Source organism: Momordica charantia (assembly GCF_013281855.1).
Source record: "Momordica charantia cultivar OHB3-1 chromosome 9 unlocalized genomic scaffold, Mcharantia_2.0 BLBB01000009.1, whole genome shotgun sequence".
NCBI classification, from domain to species: domain Eukaryota; kingdom Viridiplantae; phylum Streptophyta; class Magnoliopsida; order Cucurbitales; family Cucurbitaceae; genus Momordica; species Momordica charantia.
Window position 1 is genome coordinate 27773321 of NW_028275167.1, and position 17250 is coordinate 27790570.

At 32.7% G+C, this 17250-nt stretch overlaps 3 protein-coding genes and 1 non-coding gene across 4 annotated transcripts; 2 read left to right on the top strand and 2 right to left on the bottom strand.

Moving 5' to 3' along the window:
- Positions 1-1354: 1354 nt before the first annotated feature.
- LOC111009985 (BTB/POZ domain-containing protein At5g03250) lies at positions 1355-4587 on the top strand. Its single transcript, XM_022283234.2, is given in 5 exon segments — positions 1355-1705; positions 2348-2417; positions 2511-3719; positions 3833-4348; positions 4351-4587. Coding segments are annotated over 5 exon segments (1917 nt in total). The 5' UTR covers positions 1355-1646; the 3' UTR covers positions 4414-4587.
- An 815-nt stretch (positions 4588-5402) lies between these two features.
- On the top strand, positions 5403-8169 carry LOC111010064 (cytochrome C oxidase assembly protein). Its single transcript, XM_022283354.2, has 4 exons — positions 5403-5560; positions 6605-6818; positions 7241-7367; positions 7439-8169. Exons 2-4 carry the CDS (start codon positions 6625-6627, stop codon positions 7511-7513), a joined length of 396 nt encoding a protein of 131 aa, XP_022139046.1. The 5' UTR covers positions 5403-5560; positions 6605-6624; the 3' UTR covers positions 7514-8169.
- Positions 7689-12245, bottom strand: LOC111010063 (synaptotagmin-3). The gene is made up of 12 exons (XM_022283351.2): positions 11892-12245; positions 11465-11563; positions 11314-11364; positions 11117-11240; positions 9930-10048; positions 9726-9827; positions 9556-9630; positions 9384-9460; positions 9054-9303; positions 8567-8944; positions 8367-8495; positions 7689-8224 (listed from the first exon to the last, which is right to left on the bottom strand). The coding sequence occupies exons 1-12, from the start codon at positions 12000-12002 to the stop codon at positions 8096-8098; spliced, it is 1644 nt and encodes a 547-aa protein (XP_022139043.1). The 5' UTR covers positions 12003-12245; the 3' UTR covers positions 7689-8095.
- Positions 12246-14993: 2748 nt separating this feature from the next.
- Positions 14994-15064, bottom strand: TRNAG-GCC (transfer RNA glycine (anticodon GCC)). Its single transcript has one exon. It is a non-coding gene; the product is annotated as a tRNA-Gly (tRNA).
- Between the last annotated feature and the right edge of the window lie 2186 nt (positions 15065-17250).

Consider the following 17250-nt stretch of genomic DNA (forward strand, 5'->3'; position numbering starts at 1 on the left):
AATTTTAAAATAATTTCTTTTACTCACCATAAACGTTATATTTATATTTATTTTATTTCATTGAATAATTTTTCAAAGTTTGTGGAGGGTTCTTTTTCCCATAAATAAAACTCACTTGCGAATTTTGATGCGATGTTAAACAATATAGAAATATACTTAAAATATTACCATTTTATTATTTTTTTCTTTTTGGTTATACAGTAACCCAACCAAAATATTTCATTGTTGGGTTGGGTTAGGTCTATTATTTAATAAAGGTTGTTTGGGTTGAAGAAATTTACAACTAATCCAACGAGTCTTACTATTTTGTTATACTCATAACTCTTAAGTGAATTGAGATTAGTCATGATTTAATCTCTTGTGTGAATAGGTGTTAGTTGGTGCATTCGATTTATCCAAATTATAATTTTTGAAAATAATAGAACTAAATTTGCACATTTTAAAAATACTAAAACAAAAACAAAAGGAGTAGTTGCAGATATGACAACAAAATTTAGTAAAATTGACAAAATAGCAATCACATTTGGTTCTTTTAAATATAGCACTTTTTTACCCAAATGATATACATCTATTATATATGTAATATATATGACTATTGATATATGTATGTGACGTACATCTAATACATTCTTGATATGAATGTTTGATATACTTACAATATGTATGTGATATATATCTGATATACTAGTATTTTTGCAAAATATATATATATATATATATATATATATATATATATACAATATGTATGTGATATACATTTGATATACTACTATTTTTGCAAAAAAAAAAAATATATATATATATATATATGTGATATACATTTAATATATTACTGATATGAGTGTCTAATATGCTAATAATATGAGTATCTGATATGCTACTTATATAAGTGAAATTTTTTGATATATTTTAAAATTTTAAAAACATATGACATATTTTAAAATATATAAAAGATTTTTGCTATCCACCGTAATTTCTCAAAAGACAGTAATGTTGATTTTGAATAAATAAAATGATATTGTGGTCACAATATATCATACATGTAGACGCATTGAGTGGTCCTTCCCCGCCACTTTTTTTTCATCAATATAAGAATTTTCCCAACAAAAAATTTCCATTTTGAAAGTGTTTAAGGGCGCGTAGCCAAATTGTAGCATAGAAAAAGGAATCGAATTTAAGCTCCACATTAATGGCAGCAAGAAGATGGCGATTCGATTCCTTAGCATATAACTGCTCCATTTCTTCCATATCAATGGAAATTAAATAAACAAAACAATAATTTGTTCACCTCTTATGGAAACGGGCTTTATAAAAAATTTTCTCCATGTAATTATTATTATATTGTTGTGTTAAAATTCTTCCCAAATCCCAACGTAAAATGAAAAATAACTGCAAATTGCCAAACACTGCCTTTTTCGTGTAACTGCAGGAACTGAATTTTCTCCCCGATACCTCCTTTGGACTCGGGACCATCTCTATTCCTCACCCAGAAGTTGAGAAACGTTTGAATCACAGACCCAAAAAGCAAAAACAAAAAAAAAAAAAATTGAACCCACAATCGGTTTCTTCCATTTTCATCGTTTCCAATTCCATTTCCCAAATTATCTCTCTATGACATTGGAGAGTGGAGCTTGAGATACTCTGCCATGGCGTCTATGAAGCTGGGATCTAAATCCGAAGTGTTTCACCTCGATGGCGATACTTGGTCCGCTCGTATTCCTTTTTCCAATTCGTTTTTTAGTTCTAATCTAAATCTATTGTGATTACAGTTTTGATAGCGTCTCGGTATATTTTAGTTCGTCGTATTTTTCTTTATGTTTGGATGGAAATGACTGTGGATGATTTCATTTGAAAGTTTTGATAAAACGAACCCCATTTTAGCAAGTTGTTTGTTAATGGTCAATCGTTATTGAGAAGCTTAGAAGGTTACTTTTCTTCAGTTTTTGTTTGATTTTCCAATGTGAGGGAATTTCGAATCGATAGTGCGTCTCTTAAATTCTCAGTACATTCCCATTATAATATGTTTTAGGAGCCTGCAGATTTCTACAAACTTTACAGCATTTTGAGTATTTGGTTGATTATTGATGGGATTGTCTTCCTTTTCTCTGTAAAATGTTGGAGAAAACTTCAATTTGGAGATGAGGAGGGAGGGAGAAGCAACATCCAACTAAAATCATGTTCAAAGGCAATAGAGTTGTTTCTGTTGATAATCTCTGGAATTCTCTTTTTAGCCATTGTGATTCTCGTAGTCGCATTGTCTATCGATATTTGAACTCGACCTACTAATCGTCCATCAGTGTTTGTTAAAATGGAGGCTTATCAAAATGAACTCTCTCTCATTCTATAGGCTTTGTTCATCTGGGCTTGCAAGTGATGTGATTGTTGAAGTTGGGAACACCTCATTTCATCTACACAAGGTAGAGGAAATTTTTTAGGCTTATCAAAGTGTGAATATTTGAATTCACTTGCTAATTTACCTGAAATCAAACTTTCTACTTTTGTATCTTCAGTTTCCTCTGCTATCTAGAAGTGGGGTATTAGAACAACTTATTGGGGAGTTTTCTGGAGAGGATGAGAGAAAATGTGTGTTGCAACTTCATGACATTCCTGGTGGAGCCAGAGCCTTCTTACTTGTAGCCAAATTTTGTTATGGGGTTAAAATGGAGCTCACTCCACTCAATGTAGTCCAGCTTAGGTGTGCTGCGGAGTTTCTTCAAATGAATGAGGATTATGGAAATGGAAATCTTATAGCACAATCCGAGAGTTTCTTGAACGAAGTCTTCGGGAATTGGATGGATTCGATCAAAGCTCTTGAAACCTGTGAGGAGAGTTTATCATATGCTGAGGAGCTTCATGTTGTGTCAAGATGTATAAATTCACTGGCAATGAAAGCTTGTGCAGATCCAAGTTTGTTCAGCTGGCCTGTGAGCTCGGAAGGTGCTGAGTTCTGGAATGGAATACACGTATCGTCGAAAGCGCGAAAGGTAAGGGAAGATTGGTGGTTTGAAGATGTGTCCTTGCTGAGATTGGACTTGTACAAAAGACTGATTTTGGAAGTTGGATCAAGAGGCATGAAAGCTGAGATAATCGCTGGCTCTCTCATTCATTATGCCAGAAGGCATCTTCCCTTGTTGGGAAGGCAAGGCAGCATGGAGGACGGAACCTTTAGCGCACCGGTATCGAACATTTCGACCTCATCGGAAGTAGATCAAAGGAGACTTCTTGAAGAGATAGTTGAATTACTTCCTGATCAAAAGTGTGTGACACCAACAAAGTTCCTAATTAGGCTGCTGAGAACCGCCATGATTTTACATGCCAGCTTTTCATGTAGAGAGAATCTCGAGAAACGCATTGGGGCGCAATTAGAACAAGCAGCTCTTGAAGATCTTCTGATACCAAACATGGGGTACTCGGTCGAGACTTTGTATGATATCGACTGTATTCAACGGATTCTTGATCACTTTATGCTACTCGATCGTAATGGAACCGACTGCATTTCGACTACGGTTGAGGTTGAGGTTGAGGATCGGCAGTTGATAGGATCCAATTCACATACTCCATTGACAATGGTGGCTAATCTCATTGATGGATACCTTGCTGAAGTTGCACCTGATGTTAATCTGAAGTTAGCAAAGTTTCAATCACTAGCTGCAGCTATTCCTGAGTTCGCCCGAGCGTTAGACGATGGAATTTACCGCGCTATCGATATTTACCTCAAGGTATATATCTTCCACATCAGTCCTATTATTCATAATTTTAGTTTCTACTTGTCTAGTATCTGTAATGTTAGACTGTTGTGAAAGACTTATTTTTGTTGCTTGTACATTGTCAGGCTCATCCCTGGCTAACAGACTCTGAAAGGGAACAAATCTGCAGGGTTATGAACTGCCAGAAGCTGTCATTGGAAGGCAGCACTCATGCTGCCCAAAACGAGAGGTTACCGCTCCGAGTCGTCGTCCAAGTTCTATTTTTCGAGCAACTTCGACTTCGAACCTCAGTCGCTAGTTGGTTATTTGTCACAGACAACATTGAGAATTCACATAACATCAGTGGGAACTTGGCTGCACTTGGTAAAAACAATGCAGCTGCACCATATGCTGCTGCCTGTGCGACCGAAAACTGCGCTTTGGCTGTCGACAACATGAAAGAGCGGGTCTTGGAGCTGGAGAAAGAGTGCTTGAGCATGAAGGAAGAGCTGGACAAACTGGTGAAGACAAAGGGTGGGTGGAACATGATCTTCAAGAAGTTGGGTTTAAGAATCAAGTTCAAGCATTCTGAACACAAAGCACCATCCAAGCTCCTTCTAAATTCTAAACCCAAACCCGAACCCGAACCCGAAGTATCTTCGTCGACATGACATCCCCGCTCATCAATGGCAAAGAACATCGTCACATTAGTGAATCTGGAAACTAAGTAGATATAGCCTTTATATTGTGTTTTATAGCTGTAATGTTGTATTTGATATCAAAATCTAAACTCTAAATTTACTAACCTTTCATTTTTTAACGAGTGTTTAACATATTCAACACTCTCTTTGCTTACCTTTTCATTGACCGTAATTAAAAATTTGACAATTTTTTATTTTTATTTTTAAATATTAAACAAATATTTTATTTTATGTATTTCTTTCTCCTATTCGTACAAAATTTAATGGTGGTTAATAATTTAATGGTGGTTAATAAATAGATGAGTGTTGGTTCTTGAAAATAACATGTTAATTTTTGGAGTAACAAACATTTTTTTTTTGTTGATAATATCAAATTCATCTACAAGCAAGTTGAAGTTGAATTACTCATCCTAAATTCCATTCAAGAAATATTATAATATTTATAGTTAATAATTTAAGTGATATATATGATTGTTGGTTAAAATGTATATGATCAAATATATCTCATCATTATATTTTATCATATATTGAAATAAAAAAATAAAAAAATACATATATTTTGAAGGACTATAGTTAAGAAAAAAAATAAAAATAAAAGTAATATATTCCAATTAATAAAGAACAAAAGTCAAAATAATCATTTGAAAATATAAATTTAATAATATTTAGATGAAACACGACCTACTGTCTAATCCAAATAGGCAAGCGCTACTAAGAAAAATTATAAATAAATAAATAAAATAGGATGGACGATGGATTAATTACATGTATATTGTAAAATGTTCTAATAAATATAAACTAAAAAATAGTAAAATAAATTACTGTATTGAAAGAAATAAAATTAGTCACCAAATCAACTAACACAAAAAGTTACGTTTGGTACCTACTAAATAGAAAGAACAAATTCTAAAATTAAAGAAAAACATAAAATCACGTTAAAAAAACGCAAATCCAAAATTTAAAATCCAAATAAAAAATATATATTTATTATTTTTATTTTTATAAAGATCTTAAAATCGAAAAATGAATGAAAAATACAGAGGCAGCATCTCGCGAAGCGATTTTGGGTTGGAATACTCTCTACTCTCTCTCCCGCGTCTTTGATTGCAATCTATCGATCGTGCGATTTCTCTTTTCTGTTGTTCGTCAAGGGGATTGGTGTGGCGGAGAATGGTAAATAATTTTGCTCTTATGATTCTCTGCTTCATTTGCTCTTTCTGTTTTTTGTTCTAAACGCGATGATATTTTCGCTTGGTGTTTGAAATTGTGTTCTGATCTTGTTATTTGGGTAGATTTCCATGTCTATTTTTCTTGTTTTCCTGGCAACTAACAAACGATGGAGTTAGGTTAGTCTGGTTGTTTATGGCTACTGTTCTGCAACGACCTTCGATGGTTTAAGTGAACTTCCTTCGAGACATGGAAGGCTGGAGAGGAAGGGAAAAATTATTTGAGCCATAACAAGCTTAGGGCTTGGGTAATTTTTCTTCTTGAGATTGTTTGGGTTTGTACTTTTCTTTGTTGTGGAAGCTGATGAATATACTTTTGAGGGTAGGGATTTCAAATTTTCAACAAGAATAAACTTGATCCCATGAGTTAGGTCCCTTCTCATGGGCGCTCCAGTTAGGGTAGATGCTAAGTAAAATAAAATAAGTAATATTAGCATATAAGTACATTTCAAAATTATCGTTGAACATAAATCTTGTGCCTAGCCAAAAAATTATAGAAATCCATTGGATTTCGTTTGTTGCTCGAAGTCTTCCACCGTCGCATTTCTTCGCATTAGGGGGCGGTTTCTGCGTGGTTGACATCCTTGTTTGGGGTTAGAAAGAGTTGGTAGCAAAACCCTTGCCTCTGTCTCTGCCCTGTTGACATCTTGATTTGAGGTAGGAGACAAGGTAGAGAATTTGTTTTGAAAGGAAAAGATTGGGCAAAGTGAGGAATTAATTTGGAGTTACATTTTGATGAACAGGATGTGTTCTATACTCTATAGATTGTACAACTGTCTTTCAGTTCTAAAATGTTAGATTTTCCTCCATGTCATTATGAGTTTTTACTTTCATTCTGAACGTTACATTCTCTTACATAATAGATATATTTATGTAATATAATACAGTATAGCAGACATAATTTATGGCACACTAGAAGGAGAACTACATTTTATTCTCTACCACTTGAATTTTGCAAGCTTAACCTTTTTGTCGATGTTTATCAATTTAGGTTTTTCCACGGTTTGCACAATGACCAGCCCCGAAGTAGGAATGGTTCAATCTATGGAGCCGAACAAGATTTCATCGGCCACCAATACAGCTCGAGCGTCCCCATCCATGTTTAGAAGATGGGGCAGAAGACACCCATTTATCAGATATGGACTCCCAATGATCTCTCTCACTGTTCTTGGGGCAGTTGGTCTAGGCCATCTCTTGCAAGGAAGGTTAGTGGTTGCTGTTATGATTTGAAATTTAAGATTCGTGTTGTGCTCTTTTGGAGATCGATTTAATTTACAGTATCTTATTTTACAAGTGGAGAAATACGTCCCCTCAGGATTTTGAGTGATGAATTAAGTCGACGGATAAAATGTTACACGAATGGGAATTTCTTGTGCTGTCCATTAAACCTGATATTATCAGACTGTCTGTGTCTGGTTTGCCTTTCACGACGTATCTTTCCCAGTTGTAATGTTCTCTACAATGATGTACTATATAAAGTTTTTAGAGTTATAGAAGTTTACAGATTTTGGAAAATAATTTGTCAAGATCACGAGAGTTGTAATGTTCTTGTTATGTTAGATTATTATTTTCTTAGTTTCAATTTGATATCCTTTTTAAAAGACTCGTGGGCGCCTTTGTAGTTCAGTAAAGATATTGCAAAGGTAAAAGATGACCAAGAATGGGAGATCACTGAGATGAGAAAAGCTCTATCAAGAACAGGACCTGTTGATGCATATAAGCCGAAAAATATATCTTTGGAAGAGGAGTTAAGGGTATAACTCTATACTCTCTTGTTGTCATCTGCAGTTTCACTATATACAGCCTAATTGTTATTGATTTTCAGGCTTTACAAGAAAAGGTAAACATCAACGATTATGAGTACAAGAGAATTCCAAAGCCTAGCGGTCGAACATCGTAAATTCTTTCCATCCCGTTGCAGGCAATATCTACTCAGGTTTTGTTTCCCTACCTGTGATTTATGTACTGTGTATGTGCAATGCAAGTTACTTGGATTCAATTTCCAAAGAGATTTTTTTTGCGCTGAGTGATCGAGCAACTAATTCATTTTCAAGATATTATGCAAATAAACATCCTTTTCAAGTAATGTTGAACTTTTATTGCAAAATGGAGGAAAAAAAGGAAAGGCGACAAATTCACGCAACGGTTCGATCTACCATTTCTTCTATCTTTCCATTATTCACTGGGGATGCCTTTTCTTATGAGTCTGACTCGGTGTTCACAATAGCAAGTTGACAATATTCTGACCAGAAGGATTCCATGGAGGGCTTGGAAAAGTTACCCAACATCCCTGAAGCAATGTCGTGGCTACCCTCGACTTTCCATTGACCCCGATCACAAACTGAGAGCAGATGGCTTGAACCAACCCAAGTTCTTTTAGCTTCAATTGGAGACCAGACTCCATCAGGCTATTGAGAGTTTACAAAATTTCTATTTTTTGAACAAGAAACAAAAGTTTACTAAATTTCTATACTCCCCGTTCTTAAGCCATTGTCCATAGCATTTCTACATGAATCCTTCCATTCTTTGAATTGATCAGACTGTACTTCTCGTTTATCCTTCCATTGTTTACAACATCGGCAAGATTGATTTCCACATGTCCCAACGATTCCTACCAAAAATATAATGTACAGTTTCAATGTTTAAAATCCAGGTCAGTTTAGAAAAAATAATTATAAATATCAAGAAAACTTATATTTTCAATTCTTTTATTAGAAAATTATCATCTATCTGATTAGTTACTGGGAAAATACCTTTCGCAGAAAACTGAAAACAGTCCGCTTGCTCAGAACTTCAATATGGATCTTTTCTTGAATAGGAGGCTCCTCTAGCATAAATGGGAATTCTTCATTCCACAAAGGATCACGGGTTTTCTTAATCATCTACAGAAACAAATAAATGGATGAAAATCAAAGACAATCACGATCAAGAGTAGATAAAAAGTTGGGTTCACCTTTGTTTTCTTCTTCTCTCCTCTGAAGTGTATAACAGCATAAGGGTTATTGTGCTTCTCCCCTTCGACATCCTGAGCTCCCTGAATTGTCACAGATAATACACCCGCTCCGCCTGATGTCTGGTTCTCAATCTCCAACTCGCCATTGCTTCTGCCTTCATTCTTCACGTCACTGTTTGAATTTTCGAGAAGTTTCATGCTTTCTTCTCTGAACGGAGCAAACATGAGCTCCACAACAAGTTTCCCTCTAGGCTTCTTGTTCTGGGAATTGTTGACGTCTGTATTCTTAAGCAAATCGAGCACAAGTTCCTTGGTCTCAAAGGGTGGAAGCAAGTTTAGAGGAACTAACTGCATTCCCAATCTATCATGTCCACCAACCTGCCATGGAAGAAGTCAACTTCTAATTGTCGCTTCTATAACATGAAATTTGAAGAAGTTAAGGGATGATACTGTTGGCATTTCATGCTTGAAAAGTGGCAAGAAGTACCTTGTCCCAGTCATAGACTTGTAGCTGAAGAACTTGAGATTTGGGATCATTAACAATAAGCTTGAACTTCTCATTCCACTCAGGATTCAAGTTCCTCATTTTAATACTTGTTTTCTTTGCTGGTAGCCCCTCACCACTCAGGCTTAGTTTGACATATGGATCAGAGGTTCCCAAAATATCCATCTTCAAGAGTTTTGAAGCTCGTACAACCTTCACATGCAATATCCCCACAGGCTTTCTCGTGGCCAATCTATACAAAGAGAGACGAGACAATTAACCGAGCGCAAAAAAAAATTTCATGTAGATGAAGTATTCCGTTTGTCGTCTTACATCGAAGGATCGAGGATAGGAACTTCAAGATTCCGAGGCCAGAGGTAGAGGCTTGCAACTTGTTTCTTAATTGTCTCCTACACAAAGCAAAGAATTGGTTTGTTCATTGTTAAATCAAAGATCAAATTTCAATTTCAACATACCACAAGATGAATAATTACCAGTGAAGCACCTGAGTGAACCGATAAAGACCGGGTATAGACATGATGTCTCCTCCCATCACCTTCAATCCAAAGTCTATTTGTGGCTGCATAAATAAAGGTAGAATTATTCGCAAAGCAACGGAACTACAGATAATATCATGGATAAAAGTGCGTATAATTTCAGTACGTTTGCACTTACTTTCTCCATTAAAGATGCTACGATATTGGCAAAACAAGGAAAAGTAGGCACAAGAGGCTTCAGAGCCAACCGTGGCGTTGCAAATATCTGCAGATCTACCATCTGAGAAAGAAGAATAGTGAATATTAGATGAAAAAATTCACTTCTTATAAGATATTTATACAGACTTTCTGCTGATTAAGATTGTCATTAGGCTGTTGTGACCTGAACTGTGATGCGCAGAGACAAGATATTCACCACCATTACTATGTTAGGATTGCCTGCCCATCTGATTGCTGGTTCCATCACCAGTTCTTTCTCATTTGTTTCATACACTTTTAGACCTGAAAAGTAGTGTGAACAAAATTTAATAACAGTGTCTCATGGTAACTTCAATTTTTTCACACATTCGCTTCTCTAATTACATAAGAGAGTATTTGTTGTGACTAATAAAAAGTATCACTTTTCATTGAAAAAATGCATTGGAAGAAGTAAATTTGAGAGTATATATTTGGAGGTGTGAGGATATCATAAAATGGTCAACCAAGAGTATGTGTGGGAGTGATTTTGGCATTAATAAAACCCTTTTATTTTTAAATGATGATGTTTGGTAAAAGGATAAAATTGATTTTGAGAAAATCTAAAATCATTTTAAAGTGATTTTTGAAGTATTAGTTGGTAGGTGATTTTCGTTGAGCTTGAAATTTGAAAATCATTTAATAATAATTGATTTTGTGAAGGTGATTTTTATATAATTATTTAAATTTTTGGTTACACACTTTTTCAAGTGATTTTTTTTATAATTAAAAATAATTTTGAATGATTAGTATTTAAAGTTTAAAGAGAGAATTTGACAAATTTTTCAAGAGAGAAAAGTTAGAGAGAAAAAAAAATCTAGAGAAATTTTAAAGGGTGAGAGACAAAAATTTTAGATTGAGAAATAAACTCGCAAAAGAAAAGAGACTAAAACTTTAGAGAGATATTAAAAATTTTCAGAAAAAAAAGAGAGAGAATAAATAAAATTTAAGATAAATAAAGTTCAACAACGACAAAAAATTTTAGAAAAAAGAAAAAAAAGAATCTCAAAATGTAAGGTGAATAAAAAAGAATTTTGAAAATTAATGACTAATAACCATTTTAAAAATTAATTTTCTATTAATTTTTTGGTCCAAAATCACCAAGAGGATCATTCTTCAAGGTGATTGATAAAGTAACCTATCCGAACCAAAAATTCTATTTTAAAATAGAATTAATTTTGACAGTAAAATCATTTTCAAACATGCTCCAAATCAATTACAAAAAACTCATTCTATTATCGTCACGTCTAATTGTTCCAGTTAAAAACAATTTTGAAGGTTGGAAGATGTGAATTAATACACAATTGATACTAGCTTCATATGGGGGAGACTAACCATGAAGTTTTGGAGGAAGAGTTCCAAGGCTTAGCTGCTCAAGCTCAATAGCTTCAATCTGAAACTTCCCAATGTACTCTGAAAATATAGGTTTGGCAATGGCTCTTATAATACCACAAATTGCCTGTAAACTAAATAAATTTTATATCCAAGCTCCACCCACAGACAAAAAACAAAACTGCAAAAAGTTATGTCACCTGATCAAGGTAAGGCCACATGGCCGATAAAAACTTGTTTAACCAATCCACCTGTAACCAAATTTTGCAATACTGATCAGTATAATCCAGAGTTCAAAAAATCAATTGGACCAGAAATTTGATTAAAATCAACCAAAGAAACGTTACGAACTCGATCGTAATCGGGGCTTTTCACCCAAAATGGAATTTCAGGCATTAGATCTTGCAAAGAAGTTGCGTCCAACTCACAGACAGGCCTCGTTACTGGTTCCTGCATTTAAAAACGCCATTGTCTTATCTCGGGAAGAACACAGGGATTCGATTCGATTGAATCGGAACTCAAATGAATATTAAAACAATCGAATAGTGTTTTTGAACTTTTTTGAAGTTCAATGCATTCTGTTCGAGGGAGAAAAATAGATTCAAATCATTTCTCGATTCTGATTCTGATTATACGATTTCGAAATGGAAAGAGAGGAATAAAAGAGGAGCAAGAGACGGAGAAGAAATCATCACGATTTGAAACCAGATGCAGAAATCAATCAATCAATCAATCAATCAATCAATCAAGAACTGTAAACGGCAATGGATATTATTACCTCAACATCTTTAGGCTCCGAGTAGATGAAGAGGAAGAATCCAACCAAGAGTCCGAGAGGAAGTCCGATTCCGAAACCAAGAACTCCGAAGACGGTGCTAAAGAATCCCATTCCGATCAAAACTTAGCAGAATTTTAGCTGAATCGGATGTAACAGAGACATGCAGATGAGAAAAGAGACTTGAATTCGAATCGGAATCAGAATCATCAAAGAAGATGAAGTTGAAATCAAAAGCTTGTGTTGAAAAGTAAATAAACTTGGGGAGGAAATTGAAATTGAAATTGAAATTGAATTTGAAGAAGTGATGACTGAATTCGTAAACTCGTAATGAAGAAAACGCCAAAATTTGCAGACTCTTGAGAACGAAATACCTGCTCTACCTAATATAGCCCTCTAGACGAGTTACGAGCATTGCCACGCAACTCAGAAACGTGAAATGCCCGCTAAACTTTCTTCAAAATGGTTTTAAATTTCAATTCCACTTCATTTCATTTTCTATTTCAAAATTTTTTTAATTCAAATTTTTAACACAACAAAATTATTTTAATACAAAGTTATAGCTACAATTAAAAAAAATTATCGCATGTGATATCGTGTTGAAATCGCGATCGGAAAAAGTGAGATTGAAAAGAGAACGAAGGTACAAGAGATCCATTTTTTTAAAAGTATAGAAGCTAAGTTGACCTTGTTAAAATATAGAAACTAAATGGACAAAACTTGTACTCGAACACTGAATTGAATCTTATTTTAGTTAATTTAGTTTTGTCTATTGATTTTTTTTTTAATTATATATGTTTTTAACTTCCATATTTAATACAAGTTAGACATGTCTCTGATGGAAGTTACTAACTTAAACATAACTTACGTTAAAAATTTTGTCAAGTCAATTTAAGTACAGTTTAACAATAAAAGACAATTAATAACATTTTTAATATGTTGGACATTTGAATCTCTATCTATGGTAATTAATGGATAACATCATATGTCTGTAATGTTATATATATATTTTTATAATTGAACACTATAGATGTGACAATCAATTTTTTCAATTATTTTGATAAAATAATGTGATGTAGTAGCACAAGTTAGAAATTGATGAACAAATTAGATTTTTAAGACGCAAGGTTCAAGGTAACGCGTCAATTTTGAAATTGAGGTGGATGTGAATTCGAGCCCAATACTTGCACATACACAGAATCTTGCATCCGTGTGATGCTCAACGGTTGAGACTCCAAATCTTAATTTAGAATTTAGTCTGAATTGGTATCGACGTGTGCTTAGTTGGATTACGTATAAATTACATATATTTGAAATGTACTTGCCTTGAAAGCATTGAAAAGTATTTGCTCAGGCATTTTGACGCTCTATAGCGATAATGTACAAATTTCGTGTAAGTAATAAGTAGATTTTTTACTGGTATTATCTGGTTGTTAGTATATGGAATCAAAATGGAAGGATTTTTACTGATAAAAGAAGAATGTGTTCTCTGAATATAAGACTAAGTCTAGAAGTAGGGATAATTGAAACAAATATGAAACTTATTATATAAATTAATAAATTAAAATTTAGAATGGTCTATTCAAACGTTATAATCAAAATTAGATGGGTTGAATTGGAGAGTAGAGAGATAATGATCAAGTATTATTGGCTAAGCTGTTGACATCTCAACTCTCTAAGCTATTGAGAAACAATTTTCAACGTTATATATAATTTTAATATTTTTAATGTATTTTATAAATAAATAATGATAATAAAATATTTTTATTTATGTTTTTAAAAGAAATTGTATTACCAAATGTTAAAAGTATATTTAAAAGATTGTATATAATCTCTTGGTTTTTCTTTACATAATAAATGCAGATTAAAAGTAGATCCTTCAGTTCTTTACATCTATATTTTAATCGACATTTACGTGAAATCGAGACATCAACGTTTAAGTTTAAGTTTAAAAGGTTGGTCTTATAATAAATGAAATTATTTTCAAAAGATAATGCCGAGAAAATTGCGACTTCTAAATTCTAATAGATAGGTTTGATTTCTTAGCAGGGAAGGAATTATGGCATTAGAGCTGCCGGCTACCGGCTACCGGCTACACAGGTACCTGTTCTGCCATTACTGTCGTCAAATCTTTGACACGGGGTCTTGGTGATGACAGTTCCAAATCTTTTGTATTTATCGAGTTTATATTAAAAAAATATATTTCTTGTCACTTTAAACAAAATTTAATAGAAAATTTATTTCATATCTTGTAAGTGTTCAACCTTAATATTTATATTTATTATTTAAAGTTATTTTATTATTTTATTTTTGAATTTGTCTCTCTGGTTGTACCTGCATCAATTGAACCTTAGTGGCCCCACTATCGGTAGTATCTCATATTATGGGTGGTTTTAAATCCTTTTAATTCCATTTGATTCTTATTTATGGGGATTTTTTGCTACAAAAATTAGGGCCTCTAACGTAACAGAAGCACATGTTTTTCTATTGAGATAGTGATTAAAAGATTATGTTTTCTTCTTTTTTCTTCTAAATTTGATCTTCAAAATTTTTGCTACGACATGAGGTAAGTAAGTATTTTGTTGTATTTTTAACCTTGCAAGATTAACATGTATGGTTAAGATTGAGATTTTCACGTCATACGTTGACTATATTATTTCGGAGTCCTAATTAGATTATATTATTTGAGAATTTCTACTTAAATTAGAATTCCTAAATTATATAGTACGTGTAATTAGAAATTTCTTACCATTTCAAGTGTTTGACGATGGTTAGCATAGTCAGATATCTATAATCGAATTAAATTGATCCTAACTCAGATTTCTGGGTAGTTTATTTAATATTTAAGAAATAAAATATCCGTTTTGATTGTTTTTTTTTGTACTTTTCTATTTAGAGAAATGAAATTGTGCAACTAAACTCAGGTATTAAAAAAAAAAACTCAAATAAAATAGGTTAGATTCTAGAGAACAAATTGTAACTACATAGGAGGGAAAAAAAAGTCAAGCTCCGACGTGCCCAAGATATTTCCATCCAAATGATCAGACGGTTGTGATCGACCAAGATCACAGAGGACACAATTTTTCATCATCGCAAGACGAGGAATGCACCAGCCGGGAATCGAACCCGGGTCTGTACCGTGGCAGGGTACTATTCTACCACTAGACCACTGGTGCTTGTTGATTACGGAAGCTATTATTTTATAAGGATTTTAAGTTTAAGTTTAATATGGTTTTCCATTTTAAAAGAATTTCAATTAGTTTATTTTAATTCTATTTACCTGAGAGAATATCTGAGGGGAAAATTCCCATCTCATATTTTAGAAATTTAAAAGCCTTATACAAAAATATTTCATTAGATTACAGTTCTATTAGCAACATAATAATTGGTGATTCAAGTGAATAACCTCAACACGAATGAGAATCCATCTTATTTAGAATTGAATGGGGTTTAAAGTGAATTTGGGTCATTTTTTTTAATCCGATTGAATTGGTTTAGTTCTTAGACTTTTGGATTCGTGGTAATTTACAAGGTAGGCATATTCAAGACATCCTAACTTATAAAATAATTAAAGAAGAAAAAAAAGCTCGAGTTTTCAATAAAATTCTACATAGATATATAGTTCAATGGTGATTTTAAAAATACTTTCGAATTCTATAATAATAGGTTAAATTATCTTACTGGTTTACCAAGTAAGGGCAAGGAAGCAAAGTGGATCGAGCAAATCAGACTCGATTCGACGAGCGTCAAACTACCAAATCGAGTCGAGCCACTCGAACGAACCCAAAGACTAAATTGTTATATGATAAAAATAGACACTTAATTTTTATAAGAGATAAGAAGTACTCATTACAAATTTTAGACTATATGAATTAAATTGTTAAATATTAAAGTTTATGAGTTAAATCGTAATTAATTAAAAAGTACAACAATCACCTTATTAGAGACAGACTCATTAATTGTACAACGACTAAAGGTACGTTTCTAACAACTTTTTGATTTTTTGTAATCATATAATAATTCTAAAACCGCACGAAAAATCCGAACCAAAAAAAGAGAAGGCTAATGGAGCATTTGAGTGTGAATATCTATTTTGATTGATTTTGATCCGTCATTATTGGAAAATATGACAGGTTAGGTCACCTCTTTTGAATTATGGACGCATCCGTGACAAAATTGATTTTATTAATATGAGTGATATTTACAAATAAGATAAGTATCATTTTCTATCCTATAATCATTATATCAAAATTATTATCAAATGTCTATTTAAGGATGCAGGATTCTTTTTTAAATATTACAAATTTTCAATTTTATTTTTAAAATAACACATATCTCAAATTTATTTCAAATATAATGCATCTTAAATTTCTCTAGTCACTAGATCATCTTTAAGAGACAACCTAGTACACTCTCGACAAGAGACACCACTATACATAGTACTTTTTTGGCGCTGTGTTTATGTTTATTTTTGGAGACTGGTCCTATTCTTACTAACGCAGTTTAATATTTAAAATCCAAATTAAATATATTTCGATTTAAATTCAAGTTCTGACTTGTAATTGTAATTGAATTTGTACAGTAATTAAAAAATATTTGTACAAGTTCGGAAGTTCCGAGACTGTTAAAAGAAAAGAAAAGTTTCGAGTTCGAATATGGGCCAGGGCCACACCCACCATAAAGCAGCCCACTAAAAAACTACTTTAAAATAAATTATTAAATCTACCTTTTTTAGATAAATTATGAATATGCTTTTTATGCCTTCGAATTGGAAATATTTTCAATTTGATTATTAACGTTAATTTTTTCTTTCTTTAATTCAACCATTGAAATGGTAGGAGATGAATCATCCATTTTTAAAATAGTTCTAAAATTTAAAATTTAATATTTAGCTTAACTTTAATTTGATATAACATAATTTTAAAAACTTCAATTTATTATTAAATCACACAAATTATCCATAATTTTTTTTACCAATCTGAAAACTTACCATTTTCCTACACTCAATTTTTTAGAAGAGAAATTTTTAAAAATTACAAAGATGACATTAAAAGAAAAATTTTGCCAAAATATATATTTTTTTAAATTACAACACTGAAAAAATTTTAAAAATCACAAAATGCCATCTTAAAATCGCAAAAATGAATCATTCTCTCTCTCTTCAATTCTTGATGCCATTTTAAAAGTTCTTTTTAGATTATTCCAACAATGACAAATACTAGTAAATTTAAAGTTTTTTAGGCATTACATTATTAAATTGTAATTTTATGTGCGGTCAAACCTACATTTATGGATAAAATCTTTTACTTAATTCCAAAGAAACTCCCGTGTGTTTGATTGAAGGTGGAGGATTGAACTTACA